Source organism: Serinus canaria, chromosome 9, assembly GCF_022539315.1.
Source record: "Serinus canaria isolate serCan28SL12 chromosome 9, serCan2020, whole genome shotgun sequence".
Classification (NCBI taxonomy): Eukaryota; Metazoa; Chordata; class Aves; order Passeriformes; family Fringillidae; genus Serinus; species Serinus canaria.
Genome location: NC_066323.1, coordinates 4,337,734 through 4,362,569, shown reverse-complemented (window position 1 = coordinate 4,362,569; position 24,836 = coordinate 4,337,734). Strand labels below are relative to the sequence as shown.

Here is a 24,836-nt window from a genome sequence, read left to right as displayed (position 1 = left end):
ACACTTTCAGTGGCTGTGTTGTGGATGTTTCAGGACCTTGTAACTGCGCCCCACTTCTGGCTAAAGCCAACCCTGCTGTTGGGACTTTTCTTTAAAAAGTTAGTGTTCTGACTCCCAACCAGCTTTGAATGAGACACCCAAGAGGTGGAATGATTGCATGGTTTGCACTTGTATTTTCTCTTTCAAGTAAGATGCAGTTACATGATGCAGTTGACTGCACATGAAGAACACAAATCTGCCTTATTTGTGGTTCTCTTGGGCGCACTGGGAAGCACTGGTGGCTGCTGGGTTCTTCTAGGAAGCTCAGTTGTCCTTTCTCTGTCACAGCTGAAGGGCTGCTGAAACAATTTGGAGACCAGGAAGTGCATCATAATCTTTTCAGAGAGAAGTATTTTGTTTTCTCATTTCTCTTTTGCTATTTATGTAGTCCCTGTGAGATGTTCTGAAGTATATTTTTCCATGACTTAGATTTCCTGCAAATTGATTTTTTTTTTGTGTGTGTGTGTCCCACCCAGTGTTAAGTCTTACCAAGAAAGAATAGTAGATGACTCATGGTGGCTTTGAAATCTCTGTAGTTAGACCTGATCCTGCAGAGTTTTGGCAGCAGTTATGGCAAGTGAGCCATTTTGTTCACCAGGAGAAAGAACTGGCAAGATGGGAGCTGCTCTCTGAGCCTGTTTAGCCTTTTTTACTTCTCTCCCAAAACTATTGCATTTCTTCCTGCCAAACAGCTTCTTTTTGTACATGCAGAAAACTCTCTGCAAACACTTTTCTGGGCAGTGCTACTCCAGAAGGTCATGGCAGTTGAAGGAAAAATAGTCTTTAATTTTTGCCTCATTATGTGCTGAGGACAGGAGGGTTAAGCTTTTAAGTCATAATATTAATGCTCTGATTTCCTCTAGGAATTTGTGGGGAAAATACTGTAAAGAAGTTTCAACAAAAGGAGAATGAACTGCAGGGTGTCTGCCTTGGCTTGGCTAGATAGATAGGTTGCTTTTAAAATACTGGAGGTCTGGAGATCTGGGTGGGGGAGAGGAGAGAGGAGGCAGCTGAGGCTCGATTTGAGCTGAGATGAGCCTCATCTTTCCCTGCCTGCCATCACCGTTCTCCTGTGCAGGCTTGATGGAGGCATTGTTTCTACCCTCTAGGAAAGTGGTTAAAAAAAAATTGTCCACAGCATCTATTTTGTTCTAAGCAAGCTGTCAGTATTGTCAACGTATGTAAATGAGCTATTTTGCATAAATTTGCAGGTGTTTAGTTGTATTTAAGAAAGAAACATAAGGGAGCTATTCTGTTCCTGCAAGTTGCTGCTTCATAACGGACAATTTCTTATTAAATTTGCCTTTGGTCTTAGTCTGAAACCTTAGCCATCATTCCAGAATTGTCTGAGAAATCAGAACCCAATTACTGTAATTACTCCTCCTTAATTCTGATAATGAATCAAACACTTCAAGATATAGAAAAATTAACTTTTCACTAGCTTGAGTACCCTGTGTCCTAGGTGCTGTTATGTTACCATGTAGGGTGTCCATGGGAGAGGCTGGTTTGCAAAGCCACCTGGAGCCCTCTGTGAAGTCGTGGGGACAGCATCACCTCTGCCCTCTGAGCTTGATGTAATTCTCTTACAGTTACCTCTGGGACTTCCCCAAGCCAACTGTTTTCTTCTTGTAAATAAGACATTCATAAATATTTTTTTCAGCTGGCCACAGAGAAGGAAATTGCAGTTCTTGTGAGACCTTAGTGTTATCCTAAATCCCCTGATAAAGCTGTTTGGGGACTGGTTGGAGATTTCTGGGTGTGAAAGGAGTGCTGATGTCTGCCTGTGTTGGTGCTGGCTGGGCTGAGGAAAAGCAGCTGTTCTTGGAAACGTGGATCAGGAGCACACAAGCTCCTGCTGTCACCTCTGTCTCCTGCTGTTGCTGATTTTTGGGAATGATGCCTGGCTGTACAACAGCCTTTTAGTGCTGGGAGTCCCAGCTCGATGGTGGGAGCTGCAGCCACTGAGTGCTGCAGCTTTAAGAGTAGACTGGAAAATAACTGAAGTCAAACGAGGACAGAGACATCAAATTCTTGTGGAGCTTATCAGCCAGAATGCATCAAACACATTCAAAAGCGTTGCTAAATAAAACATTAAAAATCACTAGGGAGCTTCAGTTTGGAAAGGTGCTGAATCTAGGTTTGCAGGCAGGAGTACAGGAGTGTTTTGGGGTCTGCACCACATCATGGGGCTTTGTACTTGTGGCTCCAGCCTGTCAGTGGCAGTGCTTTCAGAGTGTTGCAGGGTCCTGTTTGGGATGGGGAAGCAGCAGGTTTCTGGCTGAGGAGCGGAGAGAGGAGCTGGGACATCCACTTGCTGGATCAGCCTGGTGACCCCGAGGTGCCGCAGTTCCTCTCACACCCATCAACCAGAGGTGATCCCGTGCTTTGGGTTACCAAAGTACACTTCTGGCAGTGTGTGCACAGTCAGCAAAAGCTTGCCAGGGCTTCATGTTCAGCCTGAGCAGGCACAGGGTGTATTAATGCTGCCAGGAAGGATCAGCGTGGGATGGCACCGTGCAGACACCTGTGTGGACCTGCATGTGGGTCCCAGCCCTGCACCCTGCACTTGGAGCTGCCTCCAAGAGGGACAGAAACATCAGTAAAACTGTGGTGATGGTCACCCTGCAGTGGTTGTCCTCGAAGCTGGTGGTGTTTTGGGGAAGCCGCCCTGGGAGATGAGCCTGTGCCTTGCGCTCCCCAGGCAGGGGAGGGAGTTGGACTTGGCTGCTCACGTGGGAACATTTGAGTTCAGTGCTGTAGTGGGGACCACACTAACAGTAGGACTGTTTAGTGGGAGGGTTGCTTTCCTCCTCCATCATGGCCCTCTGCTCCCTGCCAACTGTTTGGTTTTTTTTTTTAATGGAAATGATTTTAAAAGTTCCATTAGGGCAAACAAACTCCCAAAAGTCAAGACAATAGAAACAACATTTTATCGAAGTGTTAAACTTTTAGTTAAACTATTAGTAAAAATGTATGATCTAAATCTGCTACTCCCTGTTGCTGTGATACCCGCAGGAATTTCTCGTTTCTTTGAGCGGGTCACAAAAAAGGTCAACAAAATTACCTGTCTGTGGTTTCACATGGAAAAAAGCAGAAGGAAAAAGAAAAGTCGTGTTCCCACTTAATGAGAACAGTTCAATCAGCAGCAGGGTGGCAGCAGGAACGGGGACAGTGACCTCCTGATACGTACCTGTGCTCTTTGCTGTGATCCAGAGCTGCTGCCAGGAGCCAGTGCCCGTGTAGGGCACAGTGCTGGGCTGAGATCCTGTTGCAGTTGCTGAATCCCTCCCGAGCACAGGCTGCAGTGCTTTCCCTGGAATTAGCTTGGCTGGTAGGAGATATGTGAAGGTCTGTGTTTGCATTTATCAGCTGCCACCTAACCCCACTGAGGGAGGGAGGGAGAGATGGAGGTGTTGGGCTGCCTGCCAGCATGCCTGCTTGTCTCCAAGCTGCCGGAATTCCCTGTGGAAATGTGGCTTGGCAGGTGGCACTTGCTGGAGCACACGTGGCATTGGGAGATACCAGAATAGTGTTGAGTGAGGTACAGGACATCAGCCCTGTAGATATCTATACATTTAGGTAGCGAAAATACCTGCTGTATTTGTGTAATGTGTTTAGCTACAGATAAGAGCTGCGGCCATGCATATCATCCTGTGAGCACCATAGTGGTCCCTGTTATCCCTGATCTCATGGGGAAGGTCACTCTAAGAGTCCTGTGCATTACACCATCACTTTTGCTAGCTCCTTGCTTTTAGGATTTTATATAAAGCTTTTGTGAGCTCTGTCTTGTGCCAAACTCTGTGTGTCTGTCAGCACCCGGAAGTGCTGTATGCTTTTGCCTTCCTGCTGTTTGCTCTTTGCAGCAGGCAGTTTTCCAATCCCCTCTTTTCCATCAGCCCAGGACTCTGTTGACCACTCTGTTGCATCTTGGATGTATGGTTTGGGGATGCTGAGGTGGAGCCTATCCCCAAGGTGCTGTCACCTGGTTCCCTTTGCCTGCGTGCAGCTATAGTAGTGCTGGTGGGTCTCTGGGAATGAGAAACCAGGTTCCTGATGTTCTGGGCATCCCCTGTCCTGGTTTTCAGGGATGTTAGTGCACTGTTCCTGGGTTTGGGGCTGTAGGGTGTTTCCTATGGACCACATCAGGGAGTGCAGGGCTGGTGGTGACCCCTGAAGGATGCAGAGCCCCAGGTATGAGTGCTGTGTTTAAACACTCTTGTCCGTGACTGAGGAATCCAAAACAAGGTGATGAATTAGTATGTGCAGGGCAAGCCTTAATTACCAATAAATACCTAATGATTGGCTTCCTGGGGAGGCTGCATTTCCTGTGGCAGCCAGGGAGCAGGGATGGCCCTGCTGGGCAGGGGGAGATGTAGCCAAAGCAACTAGTACATCAGCATGAGATCAGGTGCTGCCAATCCAAGGATGTTTGTTTTCCCTTTACTGTTCTGTAAAGCAAATGAAACAAGTCCTTGGGAGGTGCCTGACACTTAGGCTGGGCCTGGGTGTGGGGACAAACCAGCATGGAGGGGCTTTCTGGCTGAAGCTGTGGGTTAGTCAGCAGTGCCTTACCTCATCCTTTCCCTTGACCTGCATGGCTTTTCTGCATCCTTTTTTCTAGCACAAGTGCTGTGGGATGGATGCTGCAGAACCCTGTCTAGGGACAGAATGGGCTCTGCCCAGTGTGGATAGTGCAGCAGGGACTTCCAAAGACGAACCTGTTGTTTCTAGGCCATCCCAGCCTTGAAGCATCTCATGCCCTGTTACAAACAGGCTGTGTGGGTTCCTGTGACTTTGCTGTTCCTGCGGGCAGGCTGGTGGCTTGGCAGTAAGCCTCACGTGGCAAGGACTGTGGAAATCAATAATGCAGAGCCAGGGAACTGTGCTGCAGGAAGCACTAATTGGTTTCTGCCTTTAGAGGTGTTGCTATTAAATCTAGGCACTTTGTCGGAATAATTGTTTTGGAAACAGTATTTTAAAATGTTTTGGTTTTATCAGGATTGCACTAAAGATAAGCAAATTAGGTCTGGATGGTGTTTCAATGTGTCTATTGTTGATCTGGATTTTTATTTAAGTTCTCCAGCTCCAGATCTTTCCAGGGTAGGAGCAATGCTTTGGTTCATATTCAAGGGCTGTTTTGCGTGTTTTAAAAAACAAACCCTAATCCTTTTGCACTGCCCCTGCAGTATGAGCATCCAGAAGGGCAGATTTTCAGGAGGCGTCTGCATTTGCTGTTGCTGGCTGTTGGCTCCTCTGGCTGCGTGTTTTCCATGTACTGAGCTGAAGAACAGGGTTAAGGCATTGCTGAGCATTTTTCAACCCCATTGTTTTTTAGTTTCATAGTTAGGAAATGTCACATGCTACCTACAAGAGCCCTGGGTTTTTGATTAAATATTGAGGGAAAGATAATATCAATGTGTGTCTATTTTGCTCAGTGTGAGCATGGGGATTTTTCCTGGTGTGGAGAAGTAGGATGCTCTTTGCAGGTGCTGACAGGGATCCTGAGTACAGGGAACACTTCTTAACTGTGATGGAGAGCTGACCCTTGCCCAGGGCTGTGGAAGGAAAGTATGGTAGGGCATAAATCTGGGGTGCTAACAAGCCCAGCTTCTGCTGGGGGAGACAAATAACTTCTCAGAAATGGCTCTTATCAGATGAGACTATTTCTCCAACATGGAATAGTCCAAAACTTATTTTAGGTTTAAAAATGAATGAATGAGGAAATATTTACATGCAAAAGAGTCATCACTGCTAGACAGAGCAAAAAGCTGTTGAGGGCATCGTGCTTGGGAATTCCTTGGAATTTCATTTGGGCTCTTGGTGCCCCTATTGCACCCAGGCTCCTGGCAGCAGCAGGAGGAGAGAGAGAGAATTCACTGTTCCGATTCTTTGAGCTTTGTTTTGGTTGTTTGTTTGTTTTTCTGTTTAATGACCCCATTTCACTGCCCTGTTTTGGCCTGAGCGTGTCTGTTCTTCTCCAGGCAGCCTGGGAGGTTTTTGTGTGTTTCACTCTGGGCGCTGCCTGCAGGAGAAAACCAAGTATGGGAACAGAGGTCACTTGTCACAGCCCTTGCCAAAAGGTCACTGTACTGGGAGAGATGTCATGAGAACAGGAATGAGATCATTTTCAGGGATTATAGTGTTTCTCACCGTAGGGATAAGAGTTGATAAAGAGCATCAAACCCTGGGAGGCATTAGCAGGAAATGTCTGTTTTGTCTGGATGTATTTTTCTCTTCTCTGCTTACCATTTTTTCCAAATTAAATTTTTCTGGGTTTCATAGCTCTTTGTGATACTTTTCAGCATCAGAACCTCATTAAGGAGCTGTGTCTGAGCTTATTTCTGATCTGCCATGATACAGAATAAACTTAGGCTGACCAAGTTTTAGGTAGTCTGTGCTATTACCAGCTGCATACATTTTCACATCAGGACGTCAGTGTCTTCAAAACACAGAACTCTTCATGAATATTTACAAAAATATGTATTTTCTGCCTTCCAGTTTCCATGCCTTTAAAGCTGTGCTTTTGTTGTCTTGTGCAACAAGTAGAAAAAATTTTCTGTAGTGAAGGCTGAGATGGTCATATGATCCCTGAAGTAATAACTTGGGGTTAAAGCATAACCAAAATGGCAAAGAGCAGGTAGATATTGGGCTTGCGAAGTTGGATGATGGAGCTACAGATTTGCAATATATTCACAAGGGCTCAGTGATTAATACCGTTAATTTCTGGTTTTTTAGTCATTGTTCCTGCAGTTGAAATCTTGGCTGATTCTTGGTGAAGTCACTATTTCCAATCTATATGTTTTACTAGTTCAAGAGGTTTGGGGCCTGTGTGCTGTGGGGACAGAAGGCAGAGAGCTTAAGTGGTGCTTCAAGAGGAAGTAATTAATATGAGAATTGGGCTGGACAAAGGCAGTGTCAGCTGTCTTTGTAGGGTTTGTAGTATGTAAAACTCTTCCAGTTTTTTATCATCTCCTTTTTTTTTCTTTGTTCATTCTTTCCAAGGTTTTCCTTTACTGCTGAGTCTTTTCATTGTGTTTTCCCTCTTGCTGCCTTTGACCAGGCAGACTTGGGCCGGATAAAGCTGGAGCAGCACCTTCCCTCTGTTCAAACACAGGCTGCCACACCAGCTCCTGGCTGCCCCAGCAGCAGGTTTGGGGTGGGGGTGCTGGGGTGCAGCTGTTCCCCTGCCTCCTCCAAGCCCTGGGGGCTCTGCAAATCCCTCCTCAGGCAGTGCCCTGCCTTTGCCATTAGATAGGGCTTTCTCCCTAATCTCTGTTTTAAACCAGCAGTTAAACTGAAAGAGAATAGATTTAGTTTAGGTATTAGAAACAAATTCCTGTCTTTGAGGGTGCTGAGTCAATGGTTGCCCAGAGAAGCTGTGGATGCCCCATCCCTGGAAATGTTCAAGGCTAGGTTAGACAGGGCTTGGAGGAACCTGGGATAATGGAAGATGTGCCTGCCTGTGGCTGGGGATTAGAACTGGGTGATCTTTAAGGTCCTTTCCAAACTCAACCATTCTGTGATTCTAATTCAGAGCACTTCTCCCTTGTCCACCCTGCTTACAGAAACCTTCTACAGGTTTGCAGTCTGCTGTGACATTTCTCTGCCTTCTCTCAGTATTGACACTGTTCTCACAGGTCAAATGCTTTAGTTTTCCTGTGTTCTGCATCATCTCTTCCTTCCTGGCTCACAGGCAATACTCCTGTTTGTTCATCTTGGCACAGATTTTGCGTTTGTTCGGATTGCCGGTTCTTGACTCGGTCAGATCCTGGTTTTTCTCTTTTGGTTGTCTGGGTTTATTTTCCTTCAGAACACGTGCTGCTTATTTTCTATCTTGAATGGCAACAGCTGAATGCTGAAATGCAGCACTTATTTCTCAGAAGTTTCATCCTGTTATTTGCTGTCTCCTGCGATTTGCTCGTATCACTTGAGTTGGTGTCAGAGGTTTGTAATTCCCTTCTCTAGTCTGTCAGCAGTGCAAGCAGTGAGTGGCACTGGACAGACAGGGCCTTCTTGGTGTAGCCTGCCTGGTTTCTGGTAAATTCCTGGATATCCGTGTCTGGTGCCTATTTGCATCCAGCCTGTTGCAGATTAACCCAGGCATTCATCAGTTTGCCCATGGGAATGCAGGGTGTCCACATGGAAACTCTGCCCAAGAGGTTAAATAGCTGCTATGGAGCAGGGCCCTGTAAAGCAATTTGGGAAAGCTTTCGGAGGGGTGTGGTCTGTCCTGTCTTTCCAGCTGACCCCAGTGCCATCTGCCCTGCCCAGTGTTGGGTTTGCCCTGAGTCCTTTGACTCTGCAGTAGCCAGCTGTGACAGGGAGTGTGGCCTCTGCCCAGGTTCATGGGGCTGCTGACAGGGCCTCGGGCAGGTCACATTTTCCTTCTCAACCCCAAAATTTGGCTCTAATCTCTATGGGGGCAATCTTGCTGCTGGGACTGGCTCAGGTCCCTCTGAGTTTGGACCTTGCTTTATCACAGGATTTGTCTGTGCCAACTGTGAAAGCAGCTTTCGCTTAAAAAAAAAAAAAAAATCCTGAGTTATGAAGCCTTGCTGCAGTCCCTTGGAAATAATCATTGCATACACTGGTTAATTGTTTATCCATTAACCAACTGTGTCAATTAATCTGACAAAGAACCCAGCTGTACCTGGCACAGTGGGGAGGAGAGGAGGAGGAGGGGGGAGCATGAGCATCTCCTCTCTGTTGGCTTCTCTCTGTTGCTCTTCCTCCAGCCCTGCTGATGTGGTATTTGTCTGCTGGTTTCCTTCAAGTGTAATTGCTGGCACGGCATGTCCAGAGTGTGTTTGGGCTTGTGCTCTTTTTGACCATGGAAAACTTCTTTTGGAAAGGGCATTAAGTTTCCATGAAGTAAAAGCATTTTCTGATTGAGGAAAAAAAAACACCTTTTGTTTCTAAATGTGAATGCACACAAACACAAAGCAAGATGCTACTTTATTTCTATACACAAAAAATTTCTTTGCATGAAGTCCTGAGTGGAAAATAGGATTTTAATGTAGATATTAGTGCAGAGTGAGGCTCTGGGCTCCCTCCTACTGTCCCCAGGGTTATTTGGGAAAGCCTGGTAGCACGGCCTCCCTTGGGAATGCTGTTTATGTATGCCTGCTTTCCAGGGAGAAAATGAAACATCCAAAGCCAGTCTATATCAGGTGGAATGACTTCACTCCAAATAAATGAAAATGTACCTTCTGCTCTCTGAATAATTGAAATCCCTTGCAGTACATTGTTAGAATAGGAAAAATGTAAAGCTTCCAAGAGGGAGAGCTGGCTTTCCATGAAGTGGTGACAGGGGAGGTGTGGGACAGTGCCAGTGCCAAATTCCTGCTGCACAGAGGGTGCATGGGCTGGGTAGGGTAACATCCATGGGGTGAGAACAGTTTGGTAATTGAAACAAAATAAAATATAGTAATAATTGTAATGAAAGGGGAATAACATGGATGGAAATAAGTGGTGCATAATACCTCAATTGCTCACCACCCCCTAACCAGTGCCCAGCCCCCAGCAGCACTTGGCACCCCCCAGCCAATTTCCCCAGCTGATATCCTGGGAATGGTGTCCTGTGGAATGGAATATCCCTTTGGCCACTTTGGGTCAGCTGTCCTGGCCATGCTGCCCCACAGATTTTTGTGCACCTCCTCATTGTCAGAGCCTTGGAACTGGGAAGTCCTTGAATTAGGGGAAGCAGAGCTTAGCAACAACTCAAACATCAGTGTGTTATCAACATTCTTCTGGTCCTAAATCCAAAACACAACACTGTACCAGCTAATAATAAAATTAACTCTGTCCCAGCTGAAACCAGAACATTGCCCCAAAGCTCAGTGTATCACTGGGAAAGGAGGTACCCACATGTGTGTTTATATTTGAATTATTCATGCAGATCTCTTGAAGTGACCCAGGGGTCCAGTGAGCCCCTGGTCTGGTCCTAAAGCCTTCTGTGCTCTGGTGGCTTTCCGTGTTACTGGTAGTGGGTGACAGAGCCACCCAGGCCCTTGGAGCCCTCACTCCCAAGATGAAGTTGTTGCTTCTACATTTACTTTGGTGTAAGAGAAGAGATTGACCCAGTTTTTCTCGATTCAAGTCTGTGTGCAAATGGATTTTTTTTTTTTTTCCTGAAGGCAGCTGCTTCTAGCATGCTTTTAGGCATACATGGTATCAGCCTTATGTAGTAATGAAATAATGGACTTGTTTCAAGAGGAAACAATAATAAAGAATGTTCTTTCAAAAGCAGCTAAACACATGATTTATTAAAATGTTAAATTATTTCCAAGTTACAGCATACCCAGCTCTTGTTGTGGTGCTCACACAAGAATAATTGCACAGTGTTCTTTGCAGAACTTAACATCAGAAATGTCACACTTTTTTTGAAAAATCATTCTTTAACACAATGTAAGATCTTCCACAAGGATAAATGGGGATCCTTGTATTGGCTTCTGTAAAATGTTGCCAGTTTGTCCCATCCATATTTTTTCAGGGTAGCTGTGACATTTATTGCAGAGCTGGCCAAAAATTGAAGGGACATTTTATCATCATGAGGGAGATGCCCAGGAGCTGGAGCCTGGCTGTGTGCAAGGACCAGCAGCCAGCTCCACAGCCCCATGGTGAGATGCAGAGCCTAGAGGAGGAAGAGGGTTTGCAAATCCTCAGGAGCAGGAACAGCTTGTGCTAGTGTCAGAGGCCATGCCTCATATATCGATTTACTTTTGTTTCCTTATTCTTTTTGCTTCTTCCTTCCCCATTTTTCTCATGACTCAGGCTCCTGGAATGGATGGGTGGGAATAAAGGTGGGAAGTGCTGTAGTCACCAGTGCTCAAAGTGGCACCTCTAAGTGCCACTGCCTGAGTGCCCTGAGCAGGCTGCAGCCTTTTCCCTGGCCGTGTCCCCATGGCTAAGGGATAGTGGGCTGGTCCCCTGCAGCTGCCTGGGATGTTGGAGGGGTGAGCACAGAAGATGTGGGGTCCAACTTGTTGATCCCAGGCTTTCTGTGGGGATCAGAATGCTCCTGACCCTGGAGAGGAACCTTTAGAGCTGTAACTTTGGAGCCTGCTGGGAGGATGGAGCCGTGGGAGAGCACAAGGCACACAGACACCACAGGCGGTTGTGTAAGGAGCCTAGCAATAGAGGAAATCTTAATAATGCCGGGAGTTTTTAGCGCTGCTTCACTCAAAGGAAGAACATGTAGTAAAAACTCCTACTGATTTTTCTGAGAGAGCTTTGCCTCTGTGTAGCTTGACCTGGGAAACACAGCACGAGGTGAATTAAGTCTGGGATTTGGCCAGGCAATTATATGGTTTGTAGCTTTGTAGCTGAACATTTGCCATTGAGTATGTAGGGTGGGATAGTTGGATGAATGTGGGTAAAGGGATGGAAGGAAGATGTGTCCATGCATTGCCAGTGGCTTCCTTCAGTCCTGTGTTGCAGAGAAGGTGGTGACAGCTCTGCCCTGTCTCTCCCCAGCGCCCCACGGCCCCCGAGTGCAGGCCCCTGAGATGTCTCTGAGAGCAGAAAGCCATGCAGCCACATCCACGCTGAAGAAGCTCGCTGCAGACATGAGTAACATCATTGAGAGCCTGGACACCAGTGAGCTCCATGTGGAGGGGGAGGAGGTGGACTCAGAGGTGCTCACTGACCCCAAAGGCACCGGTGAGTTGACACCCGTGTGTTCTCATTCCATGTCCTGCCTGGGTTTTATCAATCTGTTGGAAGGTAGGCTACAGCCTCAGGGGTTTTACCAAGTCCAGCTTTGACCCTGATTTAGAACCAGGAGGCTCTTAATATTCGAGCTTCTCAAGTCAACTCCCTTCTGTGTAACCTTGTCTTTGAGCTCTCCTTAATAAAAATTGCTCTTTTGCTGGAATTAATGCTGCTGTACAAATGCTCCCAAGTTAAAGCATTGCTGTCTGCTGCCTTTCACGCCCTGTTGCAAGGCTGCTGAGCTAACAGTTTTGTGGGGTTTGTGGTCCTTGCAGTGTGCATTCCCTTCTCTGCCATCTACCACACCCATGGGTTCAAAGAGCCGGGCACGCAGACGTACCTCACGGGATGTCCTGTCCGAGTGCGAGTGTTGGAAGTTGAACGCTTTACTTCCACTAAGAAGGTCAGAACTTGCAGAGATTTCGTTTGATTTCTGTAGAACTGTATTTAAAATGCTGTTTGTGCCTTAATTTTGCACTTGCTCGTTCATGGGCTGAGGAAGCAGCAATGACTGTGTTTCAGAAAATGCTTAGGAGAGGAGGTTTTCTGTCTATTTATAAAATCTAATAAAGCAGAACAAGAAATCGTGAGACACAATAATCCTTAAGTAAAGCTGAATAAAGCCTCTTTAGATGAGCAGCTGCAGGAAAATGGCTTATTTCAAAACTTGGATGCCATGTGGTGATGTTCTCCCCTGCAGGTACCAAGCCCCAATGTTTACACCATTGAGCTGACCCATGGAGAGTTTGTCTGGCACGTGAAAAGGAAGTTCAAGCACTTCCAGGAATTTCATAGGGAGCTGCTGAGGTACAAAGCCTTCGTGCGCATCCCTATCCCCACCAGGAGGTGAGTGTGCATCCCTGTGGATGACTTTGGGATGTGTGATCTGTTAACTTTTAATGTCTTACCTAGTTGGCTTCACTGGTCCCATTTACTTTTCTGCAAGGAGGAGAGGGCAGAAGAATTCAGTCTCCATGAATATTTAGCAGCTATAATAAAAATATTTAATCTATGTGTTCAGCAGCCATAATCTAAGTGATGCAAATATCTCTCTGCTGACGCAGAAAACGTCTCCTGGGTCATCAGCTTTTGAACTGGATTTGCCTTGAGCTTGGGAAGGGTTATGATAATGCTAATGGAAATTGCTGGAACTTAGTGGCTTTCTGACAGTGTGGGCAGGATGTGGGAGGCATGGGGGTCCCTGGCCAGGCTGGCCTTGGTGCTTGGGATGGCTGGAAATATAAGAGGAACAGGAAAAGAAGTGTGAAGAGAAGTGATGTAAGTGAGTGAGAGCCTTTTGAGGTAGAGAAATGTTGGGAACATGATAGGAAAGGTTAAATTATGAGGGGTTAAGAGCTGGAGGAACATAATGTCCTAAAAATAGGATGTAGGCTCCTTTTCCTTATGAGACCAAAGCTGGCCCTCACAAATCAAACTGATACTTCTGTGTTGTGTTTTGGTTTGTAAGACACTTGGAGCACACTGGCTTCTCAGATAGAAAAAATAAAGGCATTGCAGCAGAAGGGTTATTTATTGAGGCATACAGACACTTGCAGCACGGAGACTTGATGTTGGGGTGTGTTTTTCCTTCCAGTCACACAGTGAGAAGACAATCCATCAAAAGGGGAGAGCCGAGGCAGATGCCCAGTCTGCCGCACACCGCAGAGAGCACGGTGCGGGAGGAGCACTTCTCCAGCAGGAGGGTAAGTGCCCACCTCACTGTGGGGCCAAAGGGATGCTCTGAGGTGCAGAGAAGCCTGGCAGGTTGCTTGCAAAGCCACACACTATCAAAAGCCTTGTTTGGTATCATTACAGTATTTTGCTTGACAAAGTTTAGCTTTGACAAGTCCAGCTTTGATGCCTTCTAAATTCTCTGCAGCACAGTGATGAGGATGCTGCTCCTGAGGTTCATGTGGGCAAAGCTTTCCTCTGCAGTTGAGGAACACCGTGATGCTGGGAGTGGTGGTTCCCCTCCTCCCACCTGCTCTGATTTAAAGATAGACAAGGCAGTTTTCAGAGTCAAGTTGTGTGACGGAGGCAGCCCCATGGCCATCAAAATCTGAGAGATTTCAGTGCCATCCCCTTCTGAAAGAGGAGATGGCAGTCAGGCTATTGATGCTGAAGTGGGTAATTTTAGCCCAGGCACACGTGTTCTGTGTAACTTCATCAGATGTTAACAGATGGGCCCTTCCATGGAGAGGGTGGATGTCTTCCTACCTCTTCATTGCAGCTTTGCTGCTCACAAGTTAAAAACCCCATGTTTGTTCAGGCTGTGCTTATCGTTCTCTTTCTGCTGCTCCCTCCCTCCCTCCTTCCCTCCCTGGGCTTTGTGCCACTGGAACTTCAAGGCCCAAAGGATTAAAGGATTTTGTCTTGTGGCTGTGCCATGCAGAAACCCTGCTGTTCACAGCTTCTCTGAAGTGTGGGAAGTTTGAGGAGAGAGATGTGGGTTTAAAAGAGGAAGAAAACTGTTGTATAGATGCTTTTTATTTTTTTAGCCCATGTTTCCTTTCAGTTTGCTTTGCGTCCTGTAGGACTGTGCCCGGTTTCCCATGCCCAGACAGTCTAATTTTTCTTTTCCCTTTTATCATGAGGATGGTAAGAGATTATTTCTTCCATAATGGTTTCTTCTCTTCTCCCTTCCTGGCTGGGAGGACAGTCCCAGCCACTGCTCTCTCTGTGTCCTTGGGACAGGACAGCATGGTCCCTGTGTCACTCACCCTGGGAACCTTTTGTTTTGGTTAAACAGGCTCTCTCAGTGCCTCTGAGCCTGTTTTCTCACAAAGCTGATTCCTGTGGGTCAGAAACAATGGGGACTGATTTGGTATTTAAAATTGTTCTGAAACTTTAGCTCAGTCACAAAAGTTGACCTCCAAAGTGACCCTGCCACGGAACAGGTCTGCTGGTGGAAGGTACAAACACAGGACTATGAACAGCAAACATCCTGTTTATGGCCAAACTGTTTATGGTGCTGAGCTATGATATCCTGTGAGCTTGTAATAATGGATTTATTTATCCACTCAAACTGAAAAGTGGATCTGATTTCTTGATTACTTCCTAATGCCAGACAGTTGGATTACAGGAATTTTCAAGAAAAACCTCCACATCCTATCTAAAGTTTCAACATTTTAATTGTAGAAACAGCTGGAGGACTACTTGACAAATATCCTGAAAATGCCAATGTACAGGAACTACCATGGAACAGTAAGTAGAAATTACTTTGCTTAATTGTCTAAAGAATATTCACTTTGCAAATGCTGAATTAATTGGAAGAAAACATGCAGCTTCTGCAAGAAACATTTTACAGCTGTTTTGTGAGCATTTTGGCTTAGCTGATTTCTCCAACACAGATGTAATATGATTAAAACCAAAGGAATGACTCAGTGTTAGAGGTTGCTGGTATAGCACAGTGATAACCTCCTCAAGCTGGTTCAGTCCAGACAGCTGGCTGTACATGTATGATACAGTGAGATGCTGTTTAATTCTGCAGAATGTGTAAGATTATAAGTTATGGTTTTAAATACTTAAAAAATTGGAATCCAAACCATATTTGTAATTGCTCCTTCAGTCTGGGCTTTGTGTGTGGTTCTGGGTGCAGAGTTGTCTCAGGTTTCTATTCTGTGCAGTTTCCCTGGACATTAGTGATGTTGAGTTTGTGTGTGTGGGATACCCAGAGAGGTGAATGAGTGTTTTGTCCGTTCCAAAGGGAGATGGTAGTTGGCTTATTTCCCCAGGTCAACACTGTTTGAAATGTGGAGAGATGTCAAATCCAACTTCAGGCCTATTTTAAGCAAAAATATTTCTTTTGACATTCATCCTCAAATGTTTCTTCAGAAGTCCTCACCTGTCAGCTGCAGCTGTGACATCTCTTGGGGATGGTAATTTATTTCCCCTTTTTTTGGCTGCATAATGACTGTGTTACTTCATCTTTTGTGTTACCAGCAAAATCTGATGCACGCACTGAGTAGCTGCCAAGTTTAGTGACATTTCTGAGCACAGAGTGATAGCTGGGAACACCTGGTTTTCAAACAAACCAAAAATACAGACTGAACTTTGGGTTTCTGTAGCAGCCACTTCTCTTAGACTTTTGCTGTTGTTAGATATTCTTCTATTTTGCAGGATTTCTGTTGTGTAGAGATGTTGGGCAGCTCATAGCTGGATGTTGTGTATAAAAACTTAAAAACTGTGTGTGCTCAATTGCAGAGCTCAGTGTTGAGCACTGCTTCTTCCGTGGGACGAATGCCCATTGGGGTTGGCCATTGTGCTCTGGATGACAAGAAATCTTCAGGCTGAGGCTGAAGCTGCATTCCTTAGAGTGCTTCTTTAGGGGACAGGCTGTGGAGCTGAATTCCAAAGCAGTGAAGAGCTGCATGTGGAAAAGAGTCATCTTCTTTTGTTCTAGAAGCAGGATTGGGATAACTTGGCAATTTTGATCAGTAGCATATGCAGAGCGGGGGAGAGTTATTTTACAGTGTGGATCCATCCTGTCACTTTTAGGCAGGCGTTGCCTTTTTAAAATATTTTGGAACATTTCTGCTCCTATGAGAACGTGGGTGATGCTTTGGCCAGGCTGTGGTTTGAGACAGGCTGCACAGTGCAGGCTGGGAGAGGAGATGGGCGGCCCTGCCTTCCCAGGCAGCTGTGGGGTGCTCCCTCCTGGGCTGAATCACCCTTCTGTCCCCAGCCCCTGGAGCCAGATGTCCCTTTTGCACATAAGTTCTCAGTTTATTGTTGCCTTTCACTGCATTTGGCCACAGAGAAGTGTTCAGGGAGGATTTGCTGCCCGTGGTGGCAGCACGGGTCCTGCAGGCGATGCTGGAAGAAAGTGCAGGGAAGGAAATGCTTCCTTTAAAACAGCACCCAAACCACCCCCACCATTCTCAGATGAGACTAAAGTGGAGATTTCTGGCACTTTCCCTGGAACTGTATTTGTCCTCCTGAGAACAAAATGGGGGCTTTGCTCTTCCTGTGGTTGAGAAGTCTTTTGCCCGGATGCTGACAAATGCTGTAACTGTCTTAATCTTGGAGCACATTTCGACTTCTCTGTGTTCCTCTCATCAAATCCATGCACTGAGGACTTTTTTAAAATCAGGAACTCTGTTAAATCAGGCATGGAGTTGCAAAGGCAAGCTGAGACCTGCCTGGAGTGTAACCCTTGGTCATTGTGAAGAGCCTGCTTGGGTCAGGAGCATCTTTGAGGAGCTTTTTTTTACATCTGAGCTGCACAATTTAATGAATTTGCTTTTTTACTTTTTTTTCTTTTGTGTTTGTGGTTAATATATTATTTGCCAGTGAGAGCAAAGTGCTTTATACACTGTCTGGAGGACGTGCCATGCACTGAGGCAGTCAAGCCTGCAAGCCAAGCTTGTGGTTTTGCAGACCTGAAGTCACTGTTTGGGTTAAGGATCAGGTCCACAGTGACTACATGGCATTGGAGAGGTTGTACATCATCTAGCTTTTTATATTTAATATTTTTAATTATTTGATTTGTGTGATTTATTTAAATCTTCTTCTTCTTTCCAAAACCTTTTTTATAGTACTTTTTGGCTGAAGTGCTTTAAGACAATTACCATGAAAATGAATGTTGTGGAAATCTCTGTGTGTTAACTGTTCACACTTCTTTTTCTGAAAATTGGAAATTAGAGGAATATAGCCTCAAAATGTTGAGGCTTAATTGGATTCTGTTTAAAAATTTTATTAATTGGACCTTTGCATTATTTTTGTGCACGCTCCCATACTTAAAAGATGCCCAAGCAAAATGAAAAGTAAGATTTGACTGGATCATGTGTATGTGTGTAATGTTTTGCATGAACTTTAGAGAGAGTAAAACCCTCATCTTAATTAAGAACAGCTGAGAAGTGAGAGAGGCCATTACTTTGCCTCTGATAACAGTGCTTGGATCTTTGTGGAGGTCCCCACCCAACCCATCAATATTTCAAGCTATTATACTTGAAATGCAGCATGTTTTAGGGTTTTTTTTTAATGTGTATTTTGTATAAGAAAATTTTTCTTTGTGTAAGTAATTGTGCTGAGCAATATCATTCTGGAGAGTGTGTAATTCCATGTTATTGCTAGTGACCAGTGAATCAGTGATGCATTTCTGAACCCACTAAATAAAGAACAAGGGTCAAAATGAAAAAAATACAGCATGCAGAGGCTGAATCCTATCTGAAATGCAGATGCTCTGTGAAATTTTTGCTTGCATAAATCATGCATGCTCCACATTGCTGGCAGGACAGGATGGTTTGAACACCTTGCAGCTGGTTCTCCACCTTCCATAGCCTGTCCTCCTGCAGCCCATCACTCCTGTCTGCCACAACAATGTCATTGAAGCTGCATTCTCCTGGCCCATATCTCATACCAAAACCATCCTGCTGTGGGTCTCTCTGAAACCAGAGTGGGATGCCAGATCCCAGGGAGGCAGCTGGGCAGCACAGGAATTCTGATGTGACAGAGATGAAAGCTCCTGCCTGTCCTGCCTGCCTCTCCCAGCCTCTCTGTGAATGATGAGCACCTCAGATGAGACACTGTGACAGTAAAAATAGCTAATTGCAACAATAAATCATTCCATCAGATGTTTTGTGCTACGCTGGGGAATTTTCCTTCTAACTGCAGGAATTAATTTAAGTTTTTTTTTTTTTTTTTTTTTTACAAACCAACGCTTGATCAATGTGTTGGATGGGCTCCTGTCATTGCTGTTCCAGAGATTGCTTGGCTGGAGAGGAGGTTGCTGTGCTGCCAGACAATCTTTCTTTCTCTTTCATGTAATGGTAGTTCTGTTTCTGCAAGTAATTTTTCCTCCTGGTTTTTCTTTTTGCTTCTTTGAAGACAATTATTTCTCTGCATGCAGTGCTCCTCAAATTCCTGCCAGCTTTCTGGTCCCAGCCAGAATTTTCAAAGGGTTTTGACATTTCTATGCTTTTTTTTGTGTGTGTGCCCGCAGTGAGAGAAACGTCTGGGCTTCTGATTTGTCTGATATGAATTGCCATGAAGTTAAAATGGGATCCAGACAAAGAACTGGCCTGAGAATTTGCTTGGGACCTCTGATAAGGTCTTGTAGGATAGACTGGATTTTTTTCAGGCACTTCCCACCCTGCTTTGAGTATTGCTGCAGAAACAGCTAAAACATTTGTTGGTCACACCTGGTGCTTTTCCAGAACACTTTGGGAGAACAGAGAGAGCAAGATGGTTGGTAAAATAGCATGGAATGACTTGTTCTAACCACTTTCTGAAAGCAGGCTGAAGTCACCTTAAAATCAAAGCATAAGAATTGCCTCAGCTGAGTAGAGGTTACTTTATGTCCTTGAGGAAAGCAGTAGTGTCTTTTGTTCTTCATGGCCTTGGCTGATATGAAAAGTTAGGGAAGATCCCAGGAGCAGCTGAGTGTAAAGAGATGGAAGGATCTTCAGTTCTACTGCTGTTTTCTGGGAAAAATAAATGATGGCATTGGGAAGGGAGCCTGTGCTAACCTCATCGTAATGGCAGGATGGACTTTGACCCCAAATTTACTGATACTTTTTGTTTTACTTAGTGTCTGAAAATGTCTTTGAGACTTAGGGGTGCACCCATGTAATTCCTGTGCAAAATTGGATTTTGCTAATGAGGGCCCTGAGGCTGATGTGCCAAATAGAGATGACAGTGGCCCTTTCCTTGAGAAGAGATAGCCTTTTCTTGGAGTTGCTGTGGGTATGGGTGGGCATATCCTGAAGCTGGTACCTCAGGAGCATGTGCTGCAGCCCCAGCAGGGTTCATTGCCAAAATGTGCTGTTAGAGGTTCCCTCTGGCTTGCTGCCTGGCCAGAGGGACAGTGACACCTGCCCTGAGCACCTTTCTGCACTTGGCCAACTTGCTGTGACAATAAATTAGAAGTGCCTGGGTGCAGACAGAATTCTGCTGTGCGACTCCTTTGCAGGGCTCTGCCTGCCCCAGCCCTGTCCTGCACAGGACACCCTGGGAGAATGTTTCTGCTAAAGGGGCCCAGGGCTAATAACCAGCAGACTGCCAGGAATGTCCTGCTGTGCCAAGAAAAGCCTGCTCAGTCGAAATTGCCCAGTGTCCTATTTTTAGAGGTGAATGTAATCGTGCTGAGCTTTCTCACCAGCTTTGCTCACTGTTCTGTTCCCTGCAATCCCTGCTGAAGCAGGAGGAGCTATGAGGAGGCAGGTTCCTGGATTTGAACTTGCTCTCCTCCTGCCCCACTGTGGTTTTCCTGTGGATTTTTGGTTCCTGGAGCCAGTTGGCAGTGATGTGTGTCCAGCACTGACCTGCTGCAGTGGCCTTGGAGGATGCTCGTGGGTTGTGGGGTTGAACCCTCCTGTGGTGTCTCCATGGGGTAGGGGACTTAAAGGGTGCTCCCTGCTCTGGGCACATGTCCTCATTTCCTTTGCAGTCTTTCTTTGAGGGTCCCTGGAGGGAGGAGAAGATTCAGGTAGCCAGCCAAGATCACACAGACTCCTGAACAGTGTCAAACTTCAGTCCTTTTTCAGCCAAAGATACAGGAGGGAGAATACCAGGGAGTCCCTGTGATGCATTTGAGTTTAATTGTCCTGAAATGTGTTCTCCAAAGTACATCTAAAATAAACAAACAGAAAACTCAACCAAAATACTTTCCTTGGTCTTCTTGGAGATGCTTAAGTGGTGCGGGATAGCATCTGCTCTGGATGTTCTGTAGGTCTTTATGGCAGGTCACTTTGATAAAGCAAAAAATTTTGTGGGTTTCAGGGTTATAAAGATGGGGGAATGTCTTTTTCTTTCCCAGATGGAGTTTGTTGGAGTAAGCCAGCTGTCATTCATCCATGACCTGGGACCAAAGGGCATGTGAGTTGTGAGCTGTCTTTGTGAGTTACGATTCACTAAGAGCATGACTTTATGCATAAATACTGTTAAAATTAATAGCTTTCCTTTCTCAGCACTAACTGACTGGGGAATATTTTGCCATCTAGATATGAAAAATTATTACAGTTCAGACAGAAATGCTCTAATTTGGAGAAATGTTTTTAAGAATGAGCTGCTTTACAAGACAGTGCTTACAGGGTTTCCACTCTTCCCTCCCTGCAGCCCTCCCTGTTGAGCCACTTAATTTTCTGCTTCCAGTGCTGTAAAATGGGACCCTGTGCTTCTTAAAACTCCATTATTTTTTTGCCCATCCAGCTTTTTGGGCACAGCACAGAGGCTGCTTGGGCAGGCTTGGAGAGCCAGCCCTAGGCACAAGGGCTGGGGGTTCAAAACCCCTCCTGCAGCTCCAGGTGAGCCCCATCCCTCACCCTGCCCCTGTTCTGTCTTGCAGAGAAGGGTTCATCATGAAGCGCTCCGGGGGCCACCGCATTCCTGGCCTGAACTGCTGTGGCCAAGGGAGGATGTGCTACCGCTGGTCCAAAAGGTACTGCTGGGCTGGCAGAGGGGGGGATGCCAGTGCTCCCTGGGCACACAAAAATCCCCTTTTGTCTCCTTCTCCCAAAAAATCTGTGGGAGAGAATCTTGCTATTTTTATGAAAGCCACAGATTTTCAGGTTGGAAGGGTCTGTGGGCTATTCCCTGCCTCACCCTTCTGTGTGGTGGGGTTTTTTTCCTCCTTTGGAGTTCACAGAAGGGACATGTTACTCCAGAGAAAATGTGGGATTTCCTAGAGCTGACAGAAATGGCAGTGCCAGACTGTGCCCACCTTTCCCTGCTGCAGGAGCACAGGTGGCTCTGTGCCTTTGGGAGGGAATATGACTGGTGACCTGCCCCAGGCAGATTTCAATCTGGCCTTCTGAGCTTCCCTTCCTCAATTTACAAAATGAAAATCAATTAATTAAACACTCTTTGGACTGCTTCAAGGCAGGATCAAATCAGATGTGACCTGCAATGCTAAGGAGCTGTTTGGTGCAATTAACCTTTGCATTAAATACATTTATGTATTGCCTCTTGCTTATAACTGCAGGTATTGAATCCCAATGTTTTCTCCTGTTCCCATGTCCCTTCCTGCTGCAGACAGACATAATTTGCTGTTCCCATCTCTTTACCTTCTCTGTTAGGTCTCTGTGTTGCCTGGGGCTGCAGCACAGGGAGATGTGTGCTGTGGGAGAGTACCTGTGTTACCAGCCAGCCTCCAGAAAATGCAAGGTGTATTTCCTGGAGCATGCCCTTCCCAGGCAAATCTTTCCATTTCAAAATCCAAATAGCACATATCTGCCTTACAGCAACAATTTCTTAGTCAATGGAGCATTATGCACCTTTGGATTTTAGCATCACCCGTGGGCTGTCATTAGTTTTATCTTTAATAATTCTGTTTTCCAACAAAACCTTTCTACATTCTTATGAAAAAAGGTCCTGTTTCTGCACAGCATTTCCAACATTTCTTAATTTAGGTTTACAGAAGATCTCTATAATGAGGGCACAAGGAGAAAAAGATGTGACTTTCCCTCAGGTCAAATCATTAAATCATCACCAATTCTTTTTCTTTTTTCTGGAAAAAATGTGTTTTCCTCTTGATGCTCCTCAGTTAACTCTTTCTTGTGTTGTCCAGAGCTCAAGCTGTGGTGGGGACAGTAGCACACCCAGCTCTGATGGATCTCCATTTTTCTTTAAAGCCTAGAAAGAGGGTAGGAGAAGTTTTTGAGTGGGATTGTGTACAGAATATCACAAGTGAGACACTAAATTCCCATCTTGGCCCACTGGGACTGATAGTTTATGCATCAATAAATAAGAAAATAACAGTAATATTTCCCAGAGAGGGTTATTTAAAGGAAGGATTTTAGGAGATGGAGGAGGATAGTGGGGTGAAGCTGTGAGTGGGCACAGGCAGGACTCCTCAGGCATTTAGAGCTGCCTGGGAAAAACAGAAGGGAGAGTACTTGGAAATACACCCTGTGGGATGTTTAAGAGTGAAATTATGGGCCAAATAGAGAGGGGAGGTATTTTAGCACCAAATGAGAGGTGATGCCAGGTAACTCTTTCAGGTCCCTGAAAGCAAGAAAAAAATGTATGAAATCTAATAAAAAAATATGGGAAGTAGATGAGGAGCTGAGGCTGTTACTAAAGATACAAGAATGAACAGATTTTTGTAGTGTTTTGTGCTGCTTTGTGTGTTTCTGAGTGTGCAGAAGAATGAAGAGAAGGTCTGATGATGGAGACCTGTGTGGGACAGAGGGGGCTGGTTACCCCAGCTACGCTGCAGGGGGAGAAAAAATTAGAAATGCCATTCACAGTAAAGTGTGGTTTTTTTCCAGAGTTGCCTTCAGGCTACAGTATTTATGTAAAACCTGCCGGTCATCCCTCCTCATGTGTTTCTAACAGGGTGCCTGTTGCTTGGCAATAAAAGCTTTCCAAAATGCCTTGTTCATATATTTTGATAGGAGTGAAAGTGATCCTGGCATCAGAATTAATGTAAGAAATGTCAAATAACTCCCATGTAGCATACACGCTGAATAAAAATTAGGGATGGAGGAATGCTTGTTGCACCTTGCCTCATGCTCAGAGGTTTATGACCAGGGAGGCTCTCATGGGTCTTGTTTAACAAGGGAACCTGTATTTTTCAAGACTCCTGTAAAAAGGAGTTATTTACATAACTCTAAAACTCCCATATTGACTTAAAACTCATTACCCAAGTTCATAAAATTGACACTTTTCTGCTCAAGAAAACCACCCCCAGTCTAGCTCCTGAGAGTAATTTTTACCATTTAGTAGATTTCCCAGATAAATGATTTGCACATGTTTTGAAGAAGCACTTTTCCATTTTATTGGCTCTTTTTGTGGCTCATGTTTTAAGGCCTGGCATGGGTGTGAAATCCAGGTGACGTGGTTGCTGTGTCTGTACAGGTGGCTGGTGGTGAAGGACTCCTTCCTGATGTACATGAAGCCTGATTCAGGGGCCATTTCCTTTGTCCTGCTGGTTGATAAGGAATTCAACATCAAGATAGGCCAGAAAGAAACAGAAACTAAATACGGGTTGCAGATTGACAATCTCTCCAGGTAAGAAAACAACTTTGTTTATCCCTTTTACTTTGCCCTTGTTTTTTTAAGGAGAAATCGATGCTGCTCTGCAGGATGGGTTAACAAGCCTGGGTGGCTGCTGCTGGTGTGCTCAGACCTACTGGGGATTTGGCCCTAATGCTGATTATTTCCCATGCCTTAATGAGGCATTTGGAGCTTCTGTTTGTCCATCCCTGTGGTTATTACTGGAGCCTGGGGGCACAGTGCATGCTGAGTTGCACAGTCTGGTTCAACAGCAATTGCTTAGGTAATTTTTTAGGCACTCTGTTCACTTTAAGCTGCAAGAAGGGATGTTTTTTTTCTGCATCCCAATGGAGTATTGCTCAAAAGACATGCTAGTGGGGGATAAAGAGATATTTAACGTTTTTATGTTAGCACACAGTATAAATTCATCTCTTAAAAAATACAACATTGGCTGGTTCCAACTCCAAGTTAAGCTGGTGCTAATAATTTAAACATGGGTGGGTTTTTTATACTTGGCACTGCAGTACTGTTAGTCACTCAGAGCAGCTCAGTGCTTTGCATTCTTTTGCAAATAAAGCAGCGACGTCCCTACATTCTGCATAAATAATATATGACTGGTACAGATGCATTTACCAACATGGACAGGCAGCAAGGAGCAACCCAATTAAATGGAAATGGCTTCAGCCTCCTGCCCTGTGCTTCGTGTGTTCTTACAGGTCACTGATTCTGAAGTGTAACAGCTACAGACATGCCCAGTGGTGGAGGCAGGGCATAGACGAGTTCATCCGGAAACACGGCAAGGACTTTCTGACAGAGCATCGCTTCGGCTCCTACGCGGCCGTGCAGGAGAACACCCTGGCCAAGTGGTGAGCACCTGCTACCTGCCTGCCCTCAGCACCTCTCATCAACAGAGCTGGTAGCCTTTGGTAGCTTGGGGACTGGTGATAATTAAAGAAGTTGCAAAAAAAAAAAATTAAGCTTTCTTCACCAGGGGCAGAGTAGCAGTGCTGATGGCAGGAGCTCTCAGTGTGACAGCTCATTGTCAAGTTATGTTTAAATTCAGAGGTGTTGGGTATTTGTCATTGTAAGGATAAAGAGAAGAAGAGGGAATCAGCAAAGGTAGATTGGGGTATAGTCGGGAGGGTGGG

The 24,836-nt window shown here is 45.4% G+C and overlaps 1 protein-coding gene across 1 annotated transcript in view; it reads left to right on the top strand.

Annotated features, from left to right (window-relative positions):
* Nucleotides 1–24,836, top strand: part of PLD1 (phospholipase D1) — a 61,704-nt gene that overhangs the window by 5,510 nt on the left and 31,358 nt on the right. Inside the window, exons 2-10 of the mRNA XM_030227014.2 lie at nucleotides 11,515–11,700; nucleotides 12,027–12,154; nucleotides 12,452–12,597; nucleotides 13,346–13,454; nucleotides 14,890–14,955; nucleotides 20,510–20,568; nucleotides 21,038–21,130; nucleotides 23,551–23,703; nucleotides 24,405–24,554. Of these exons, the coding sequence (XP_030082874.1) occupies nucleotides 11,547–11,700; nucleotides 12,027–12,154; nucleotides 12,452–12,597; nucleotides 13,346–13,454; nucleotides 14,890–14,955; nucleotides 20,510–20,568; nucleotides 21,038–21,130; nucleotides 23,551–23,703; nucleotides 24,405–24,554 (1,058 nt within the window). The 5' untranslated portion in view covers nucleotides 11,515–11,546. The remainder of the gene's footprint in view (nucleotides 1–11,514; nucleotides 11,701–12,026; nucleotides 12,155–12,451; nucleotides 12,598–13,345; nucleotides 13,455–14,889; nucleotides 14,956–20,509; nucleotides 20,569–21,037; nucleotides 21,131–23,550; nucleotides 23,704–24,404; nucleotides 24,555–24,836) is intronic.